Consider the following 10,084-nt stretch of genomic DNA (forward strand, 5'->3'; position numbering starts at 1 on the left):
GCAGGGATGTGTGTGCGTGTGCAGGCATGTGTGCGTGTGCAGGGATGTGTGTGCGTGTGCAGGGATGTGTGTGCGTGTGCAGGCATGTGTGCGTGTGCAGGGATGTGTGTGCGTGTGCAGGGATGTGTGTGCGTGTGCAGGCATGTGTGCGTGTGCAGGGATGTGTGTGCGTGTGCAGGGATGTGTGTGCGTGTGCAGGAATGTGTGTGCGTGTGCAGGGATGTGTGTGTGTGCAGGGATGTGTGTGCAGGGATGTGTGCGTGTGCAGGGATGTGCGTGTGTGTTCAGGGATGTGTGTGTGTGTTCAGGGATGTGTGTGTGTGTGCAGGGATGTGTGTGCAGGGATGTGTGCGTGTGCAGGGATGTGTGTGCGTGTGCAGGGATGTGTGTGTGTGTTCAGGGATGTGTGTGTGTGTGCAGGGATGTGTGTGTGTGCAGGGATGTGCGTGTGCAGGGATGTGTGTGCGTGTGCAGGGATGTGTGTGTGTGCAGGGATGTGTGTGTGTGTGCAGGGATGTGTGTGTGTGTGCAGAGATGTGTGTGTGTGCAGGGATGTGTGTGCGTGTGCAGGGATGTGTGCGTGTGTGCAACGTTGTGGGTGTTTGCAGGGGGGGTGTGGGTGTATGGGGGAGTGTGTTCAGCTCTGTGTGTGTGTGTGCATGTGTGTGTATGTGCAGGGGGGTCTGTGTGCAGGGGTTGTGCATGTGTTCAACTGTGTATGCGTGTGCAGGGGTTGTGTGTGTGTGCAGAGGGGTGTGCATGTGTTCAGCTGTGTGTGTGTGCATGTGTGTGTATGTGCAAGGGTTGTGTGTACAGGGGTTGTGTGTGTGTGTGCAGGGGGGTGTATGTGTGCAGGGGTTGTGTGTGCAGGGGTTGTCTGTGTGTGTGCAAAGGGGTGTGCATGTGTTCAGCTGTGTGTGTGTGCATGTGCATGTGTGTAGTGCAAGAATGTGTGCACTCGGGGATGTGTGTGCACGCAAACGTGTGTGTCTGTGTGTCTGCATCCATGTGCAGGTGTGTGTGTTTCTGTGTGTGTGCGTGCAGGGCAGTGTGTGTGTGTGCATGTGTTCAGCTCTGTGTGTGCATGTGCACGTGTTTGTATGTGCAGGTATGTGCGCACAGGGGGTGTGTGTGCAGGTGTAGGGGTGTGTGTGTGCACAGGTGTGTGTGTATCCATGTGCAAGTGTAGGGGTGTGTGTGTGCACAGGCGTGTGTGTGTGTGCCCATGTGCAGGGGTGTGTGTGGGGGGGTGCAGGTTTGTGTGTGGGGGGGTCACATAGTGTGTGTGGATTCAGGTGTACACAGGGTGTGTTTGTGCGGGTTCAGGTGTGCACAGGTGTGTAGAGGTGCACAGTGTGTGTATGTGGATGCAGGTGTGCACACCTGCACAGTGTGTGTGGGGATGCAGGTGTGCAGGGGTGTGTGTGTGCAGACTGTGTGTGTGTGTGTGTCCATGTGCAGGTGTAGGAGTGTGTGTGTGCAGGTGTGTGCATGTGCAGGCGTGTGTGCAGTTGCAGATGGGTGTACGTGTGCAAGTGTGTATGTGCAAGTGTGTGTGCATGTGAAGGGGTGTGTGTGTGCGGCTGCAGGCTTGTGTGTGTGCACAGGTGTGAGGTGTGTGCACACATGTGTGTGCAGGTGTGTGCACGAGCAGGCACACGTGTGCACGGGTGTGTGCATGAAGTTGGGGTGCTGGTGTTTGTGGGGCCTGGAGCCAGGTGTCCATGGGTGGTGCAGGAGTGGGAGGGGGTCTGTGGTGCAAGTGGGAGGACGGACACACACACACACACGCACACACGTGCACAGCAGTTCACAGCGTGTGTGTGTGGATGCAGGTGTGCACACCTGCATAGTGGGTGTGGATTCAGGTGTGCACAGGTGTGCACAGGGTATGTGTGGATGCAGGTGTGCACACCTNTAGGGCTGTGTGTGTGTGTGTGTGTCCATGTGCAAGTGTAGGGATGTGTATGTGCACAGGCGTGTGTGTGTGTGTGTGTGTGTGTGTCCATGTGCGCACAGGTGTGTAGAGGTGCACAGTGTGTGTATGTGGATGCAGGTGTGCACACCTGCACAGTGTGGGAATGCAGGTGTGCAGGGGTGTGTGTGTGCAGATTGTGTGTGTGTGTGTGTCCATGTGCAGGTGTAGGAGTGTGTGTGTGCAGGTGTGTGCATGTGCAGGTGTGTGTGTGTGCGGCTGCAGGCTTGTGTGTGTGCACAGGTGTGAGGTGTGTGCACACGTGTGTGTGCAGGTATGTGCACGAGCAGGCACACGTGTGCACGGGTGTGTGCATGAAGTTGGGGTGCTGGTGTTTGTGGGGCCTGGAGCCAGGTGTCCGTGGGTGGTGCAGGAGAGGGAGGGGGTCTCTGGTGCAAGTGGGGACATGCACACACACACACACACACACACACACGCACAGCAGTTCACGGTGTGTGTGTGTGGATGCAGATGTGCACACCTGCATAGTGTGTGTGCATTCAGGTGTGCCCAGGGTGTGTGTGGATGCAGGTGTGCATACCTGCATAGTGTGTGTGCATTCAGGTGTGCACAGGTGTGCACGGGGTGTGTACAGGTGCACAGTGTGTGTGGGGATGCAGGTGTGCACACATGGACAGTGTGTGTGTGTGTGGATTCAGGTGTGCACAGGTGTGCACAGGGTGTGTGTGGATGCAGGTGTGCACACCTGCATGGTTTGTGTGCATTCAGGTGTGCACAGAGTGTGTGTGCATTCAGGAGTGCACAGTGTATGTATGTGGATTCAGGTGTGCACAGGTGTGTGTGGATTCAGGTGTGCACACCTGCATAGCGTGTATGCATTCAGGTGTGCATGGTTTGTGTGCATTCAGGTGTGCACAGGGTGTGTGTGGATGCAGGTGTGCACACCTGCATGGTGTGTGTGCATTCAGGTGTGCCCAGGTGTGTGTGGGCACGTGCTGCAGGCATTGCAGGCTCTTGCCCACGCCGTGGAGCACACGTGTGCCCAGGGCTGTGTGGGTGTGCTGCACGTGGGTGTGGGAGCATGTGGGTGTGAGTGGGTGCTACTCAAAGCCCTGGTCTGGCCGGGCTTCCTCCCAGAGCTGTGACATTTCTGCTCCCATCCCCAGGGAGGTGTAGTGATGCCTTTACTGGGCTATTCCTGCCTTACTACTAGGTTACTATTTGCTTCCTAAGAAGCTGCTGCTCAGATACTACTGGGATATCCTCAGTGACCTTCTGAGTTACTGACATAGTGAACTACTATCTAGACACAGCTGAGATGCTGCTGGGATGCTGCTAAGGTGCTATCTTGAGTTTAGTGGAATGTGGACACGTTACTTGCAGGCTGTAGTAAAGAACTTACAGGGTGGCACTAAGATACTCTCAGGATACTGTGTGGCTGCTTTGTGGCTGCTGTGAGAACTCTGCTGAGGTACTGTCAGGGCACTACCAGGATTCTATCAGGACACCACTAGGATATTTCCAGGACTGATACTGAAATACTCGTATGAAGGTGCCACTGGAGCAGCTCACACACCATCCAGTTACTCTCAGGATATGTTTAAGTTGCTTTCAGTGTAGTTACATGGAAGAAAGATAATATCTGGGTATGACTTTGCACTACCAAGATACTCCCAGGACACTCTGAAGATAATAGCTGTATGCCATTACACCACTAATAGGATCCTATCAGGGCACTCCTTAGTAATTTATATGCTATGGTACTGTCAGGGCACTGTGAAGTCTGGAACCAGGATGCTGTTGGGATGGTCCTGACATAGCATCAGGATATTCCTGCCTGTGATGGTACATCAGGGCAATGCTGAGCTACTCAGTGGCTGCTACTGGGATACTCTAGGTGTAGCAAAAAGCTATTATCAGGATGCTGCTATGAATGTTGTCAGGATACTGTCTGGGTACTCCAAAGCTGCTGCTGAGATCCTTTCCCAATGCTAGTAAGGCACTACTAAGATACTACAGGGCCATTCCTAGGATACTACTAAGATAGTATCAGACTACTACTGTGATACTACCAGGATATTATCACAAAGCTACTAAGGTGCTATCAAGACTACTCATTTTTCAGTAGGATGCTCTCAGGATGCAAGTAGAATATCAGCAGGAAACTCCCAATACAAGGGCACTAGAAAAGATAGTGGTGAGATACTTGTGGTAAGATAGTTGCTCTCAGAGCAACACTCAAACTTTTGGGATACTGTCAGCCCATTACTGATACTAGTATGATACTTTGAGTCACTGCTAAGATGGTAGTGATACAGTATAAGGATACCAGTAAGATACTATCACTTCAGGGACAAAGGTAATGTTATGATGTTTTTTACATACTATCAGAGTAGCACTAAGCTACTTGGACCACTGTCAGCACTTTGTTGCTACTAGTAAATTGCTGCTAGAATGATTCAGGATGTCAGCATATTTCTATGAAGGCAGTACTAAGATCCTGTTAGGATACTACTAGGATACTGCAGAGAGACTGTTGGTTGTGTAAGAGCCCTGGCAGTAGGGTTTCAGTCAGCAGAGCAGCAGCAAAGGGAACGGGGAGCCTGGGGGTGTAACCTGTTAGTAGCCTGGTGCCTCATGGGCACCCTCTCCCCGCAGCTAAGGCGGCACATCGGTGTTGAGGAGGATGGAGGCGCCCTTGGTGAGCCTGGAGGAGGAGTTCGAGGAGGGGCCCGGGGACGATGGGGGGACCCTGCAGCGCCCCGCGGACCCCGCGCTGGCGGAGCTGGAGAGCTTCTCGGCCGAGATGATGAGCTTCAAGTCGATGGAGGACCTGGTGCAGGAGTTCGACGAGAAGCTCACCGTCTGCTTCCGCAACTACGACGCCACCACCGAGGGCCTGGCCCCGGTGCGGGGGCACCTCCAGGCGCAGGAGGAGGAGGAGCGCCTGCAGGATGAGGAGTGAGTAAGGCCCCCCTGCTCTGGGGACACGTACCCCTGACACCCCCCCTGCAGTGCAAACTGGCTCCCAGCACTGCAGCACGGCCGTGCAAGGCATGAAAGCAGCGGTGTGGTAACCTGTGAGTAAGCCCTCTCAAAGCCAGCGTGCCTCCTTGTGCCCCTCTCTGAGCAGCCCCTGCATCGAGGGCATGGTCGTGCTCCATGTCGGGAATAGCACTGTAATATCCCATGGAAAAGGGTGTCTTTGGGGTCCGCAGGCCGCCTCTCTAGCAAGGTACAGCCCACATGCACCTCGGCCCTTGCGCCGTGGTATAGCCATGGGGCGCCATGGAGTAGCTGTGGGGTATCCTGTGAGTAGCTGTGTAGGATTGTATGAGTAGGCCATATGATTGGGCCTGCGTGCCTCCTTGCATGGTCATGATCCACACACCCCCTTCCCACAGCACCCAGTCCAGCTCACCTATTGCAACGTGATCATGTAGCACTTGGGAGTAGCGGTGTAGTATCTTACGACTAACACCCCTCTGGGACCTCTTGCACCTCCTTGCATGTTTCTGAGCTCTCACCACACGCAAGTCAGTGCCTGGACTGCGGCATGATCGTGCAGCAGCTTGGAGTGGCCATGTAGGATCTTTGGAGTAGCTGTGTGGGATCCCTGGAGCAGCATCCTGAGAGGTGGCACAGCATGTCCCGGGGGGTCATGGCTCCTTCTATGCCAGGAGAGCCCGGGGGGTTGAGCATAAACCTTGAGTAAGGTGTGAGTAAAGCTTAGCCACCTCCTCTGTACCTCGCCAGGGGACAGCCAGTTTGGGGTCGAACTCCCCCCAGGCCCCCCAATAAACATTGTGCCTTTTGTGGTAAATTCTACAATTTCATTAAAAACCTTGCTTTGTTGCAAAATGCCTCTCCTTCCTCAAATCCCTGGGCTTTTTTTTCCCCAGATCCATATGAGCTTTTTTTCCCCAAATCCATGACCTTTTTTTCCCCAAATCCATGAGCTTTTTTTCCCCAAATCCATGAGCTTTTTTTCCCCCAAATCCACGAGCTTTTTTCCCCCAAATCCATGGGTTTTTTTTTTCCCCCATGATGTTCACACACTCTCACATTTCTTGAGGATTTTTGGTGTGTGTTTAATTGAGATTATTCCCCAGACCACGACTACTAATCCTTATTCCCACCGTGCAAAGGGGGTTGTTTTAAACCCCCCAAAAAAGCCCCAAATCCGTTGATTTTTTTTTTCTTTTGTTTTGTCTTGTTGGCTTTTTGTCCCCGAAAGCAGCTGAGGCCGAACAGATTTTCGCAATTGGCCGAATCGATGGTTTTTCAGAGCAAAACGCAGCTTGGCCCCGCGCCGGGGCGGCCGCGCTGTCGCCGCTTTGTGCCGTTTATTGTCTCTTTTTTTGGGTCACTTTGGGCAAAACAGGGCTTTTTTTTTTTTTTTTTTTTTATTCTTCCTCCTTGAATGAGCCCTGTGTGCGGGGTGGAGGAGGGGCCGGGGCCTTACAGGCGCTGGATTTCCCCAATTATTAACCATTTCTGGCCATAATTAACCCAGAAATTACTGCTGCTCCGGGCTTGGCCCTGGTGGGGGTGCTGGCCCTTTAAGAGCAGGGGGGAAAAGGCAAATTTGGGGGGATAACTGCTGGTTTGCTGCTTTTTTTTGTTAAAAAATAGCAGTGTGGGGGTTTGCCGTGTGCGGTTTTGTGTGTTAATTGGTGAAATCTTTAATTTCAAGGGGAATTCAGCTCTGGTGAGGAGGGAAATAAGATAAATCCCCAAAAATGAGCAGGTTTCGGGCTGGGAAGGGGGCAGGGGGGTTTGGGGTGATTTTCAGGGAATTAGGATGTGGTACCATGTTGGACCAAACCCACTGTTTTCTGCTCTTTTCTCCCATTTTCTCTGTTCCTCCTCCAGTTCTCCACTTTTCCCCTATTTTTCACCTCATTCCCTCTTTTTTCTTACATTTACTCTTTTTGCCCATTTTCTTTTTCTCCCAGTTTTCCTTTTTTCCCTCTTTTGACCCTTTTCCTCCTCTCCCTATTCCCTATTTCCCCCTCTTTCCCTTTCTCCCCTTTTTCTCATCTTTCTCCATTTTCCCCCTATTTCCTTCTTTTCCCTCTTTTTCATTTTTTTCCATTTCCCCTCTTTTACCCAAATTTCCTTTCTCCCATTTTTCCTCCTTTTCTCCCTTTTTACCCTTTTTCTCCATCTTTTTTACGCCTTTTTTCTCTTTTCTCCTCTGTTTTTCCCTTTTCCCTTTCTTCCTTCCCCCCCTTTTCCCCTCTCTTCCTTTTTCCTTCTCTTTCTATTCTCCCCTTCCCCCCCTTTTTTCACTTTTTTTCACATTTAATACAATTTTTTCCCTTTTTACCCCCCTTCCCTCCCTTTTCTCCACTTTCCCCCTTTTTTCTCCTTTTCACTTTTTCGGACTCTTTAAACATTTTTTCCCATGTTTCTCCCCATTTTCCCCTGGCTTTGTTTTTTTCCCCTCTGTTCCCCCTCCCCCATGCAACTTTATTGGGGTAAAATTGGTCCAGCCCTGCAGGGCAGGACGTTTTGGGGTGCTGGACAATTGAGGGGTGTTCTGGAGCATCATGGCAGCATTTTGGGGTATTTCAAAAAGCTGGGCAGCTTTTTGAGGCTTTTTAAGGGGTTTCTGGGCAACGTGTCAAGGCAGCATTTTGGGGTGTTTTAGGATGTCAGGGCAGTATTTGGAGGCATTGGGAAGCTTTTTGGGGTGGAGTTTTGGGACAGCATTTTGAGATGCTTCAGTGTGTTCTGGAACAGCATTTTGGAGCATTTTGGTCAGTATTTCAGGAAAGCATTTTAGGGTATTTCCAGGTGTTCAAAAGGGATATTTTGGGGTAATTCGGGGGTCTTTTTTGGGTAGTTGGAGCACTTCAGGGTGGCATTTTGGAGCTTTGGGACCTTTAGGGGCATTTTGGGGTATTTCTGGAGAACATCTGGGGACATTTTGGGGTGTTCCAGGGCAGCATTTTGAGGTGGTTTGGGGCCTTTCAGAGATTTTTGGGGCAGTGTTTTAGGATGGTGCTTTCGGCCACTTCAGGGAGTCATGATGATGTTTTTTGGTGGTCTTTTGGGACATGTGGAGACATTTTGGAACATTACAGTGGCCTTTTGGCAGTGTTTTGATGGCAGCATTTCAAAATGACATTTGGGGGCATCTCAGGTGCTGGGGCAGCATTTTGGGGTGCTTTGGGGTATTTCAGGGCAATATTTCATGGTGCTATTTTGAGAAGCTTTGAGGTCTTCTAGGGCAGCATTTGGGGGCTTCTAGGGTATCATTTGGGGTGTTCTGGGATGTTTCAGGCGTCTCAGTGGTGTTTTGGGATTTTTGTAGGGCGTTTCAGGTTGTTTGTGGGGCTGCATTTTGGGATGTTCCGAGGCGTCTCGGCGTGCCATTTTTGAGACAGCTCGCTGAGAGGCAGCATTTTGGGAATTGCCACTCACCACCCCCCTCCCTGCAGGGTCTGGGATGCTCTCACTGATGGCTTTGCCCCCCGGAGCTCCCCCCGGCCATGGCTCCCTGGCACTGAGGCCCCCGACGGCACCAACCCCCAGGTACGGCTGTGGCCCCCCCTTGGCTCCCCAGAACCCCCCTCTCCTCAGGCTTAATGACCATCAGGGCACTGCAAACTACCCAAAAATGGTAGTTTTGGGGTGCTGCAGCACCGATGCAGCGAGTGTCCACATTTTAGGGTCAAATCACACTGAAACGGGCAAGATGAAGTGTTTGGTTTGACAATCTGGGATTTGCCGGTTTGTCCCCGCGTCAGGGATGGGGTGGGGTATTTTTGGGGGTAGAAAACAGTGGTTTCATTGTTGTGGTGAGTTTGTGCTCTCAGTTGCTGCTTTTGGGGTTGTAAAAACGCCCCAGAATCCACGGAATTTAACCCGTTTGGATTTAACACAGCCCGTGGCTGAAGGGGGAAGAGACTTTCTCAGGTTATTTGCTTCTGAAAAGGTGAAAAAGACTGAAAGGTGGCAATAAAGAAGACGCCTTGTTGTCTGACATCTCCATTCAGCATCTCCATCCATCCCTTCCCTATTCAGAGGTCCCCTCTGCCATCTCCCTGTCCTCACCCAGTGTCTCCATCAGACCATTCAGCTTCACCATCCCTCATCTCCCCATTCAACATCCCCAGGGTCTCCATCCAGCATATCCAGCACCTCCTCACCCAATATATTTACATATATAAAACATCTCTCCATCCAGCAGCTCCATCCAACAGACCTGTACTTCTCCCTGCCTTCTTCCTAGTCCAGTGTCTCCACCCAACAACTCTCCACCCAGTGTCTCCCTATCCAACATCTCTATACATCTCCTTGCAACACCTCCCCCTCCAGTGCTTCCCTGTTCATCGTCTCTGTCTCCAGGGGCTCTGTTCAAAGCCCCATCCAACATCCCTGTCCAACACTTCCCCATGCCACATCATCCATCTCCATCCAGTGCCTCTGTCCAACGTCCTCCCACCAACATCCCCACCCAGCATCTGCATCCAACACCCTCAATCCGGTGTCTCCTCATGCCACCCCCCGTGCAGCCTGTCCCCCTGAGCCACAGTTGCCTGGTGCCTCTCCCTGGGCCAGGGCCATGCCTGTGTCCGTGCTGGGCCGGGCCTGTGGTGCCCCCAAGGCTGCCCAGCCTGTGTCTCCTGCAGCTCGGTGGGAAGGAGGAGGAGGAGGAGGAGGAGGAGGAGCTCACTGAGAGGAGTGAGCAGGACTCGGGCATCAACGAGGAGCCGCTGCTGACAGCTGAGCAGGTACCCCCACCCCCTGGGCACCTGGATCCCTGCGTGTCCTTTAACCCCCCCCAGCCCCATGGCCATGTGCTGAAAGCACAAGGAAAGGCCAAATCCCATTATCTTGGGATGAGGATGTGGAATGTGGATGTAAAGGGAAGTGCAGGTGGTGGGTGCTGACACGGGATTTGGGTGCAGATGGGAACGTGGGATGGGGGTGCTGGATAAAGTGGGTGGCATGGGAAGAATGAAAGGGGTAGGGGGGCAGAGGTGGGTTGCAGCTCCAGGATGCTGGTGCAGAGGCAGGATGTGGATGTGGGGTGCAGGGTGCAGGTGCCAGGTGCAGGGTGCAGGTGTGGGATGCAGGATGCAGATGTGGGGTGTAGGTGCAGGGTGCAGGTGCCAGGTGCAGGGTGCAGGTGCA

The 10,084-nt window shown here is 52.6% G+C and overlaps 1 protein-coding gene across 1 annotated transcript in view; it reads left to right on the forward strand.

The window, feature by feature from the left end:
- FEZ1 (fasciculation and elongation protein zeta 1) overlaps positions 1-10,084 on the forward strand; it is a 17,572-nt gene that overhangs the window by 358 nt on the left and 7,130 nt on the right. The window contains exons 2-4 of the mRNA XM_017809871.1: positions 4,595-4,897; positions 8,386-8,479; positions 9,580-9,681. Of these exons, the coding sequence (XP_017665360.1) occupies positions 4,623-4,897; positions 8,386-8,479; positions 9,580-9,681 (471 nt within the window). The 5' untranslated portion in view covers positions 4,595-4,622. The remainder of the gene's footprint in view (positions 1-4,594; positions 4,898-8,385; positions 8,480-9,579; positions 9,682-10,084) is intronic.

Source organism: Lepidothrix coronata, unplaced genomic scaffold (genome assembly GCF_001604755.1).
Source record: "Lepidothrix coronata isolate B3197 unplaced genomic scaffold, Lepidothrix_coronata-1.0 Scaffold27, whole genome shotgun sequence".
Classification (NCBI taxonomy): Eukaryota; Metazoa; Chordata; class Aves; order Passeriformes; family Pipridae; genus Lepidothrix; species Lepidothrix coronata.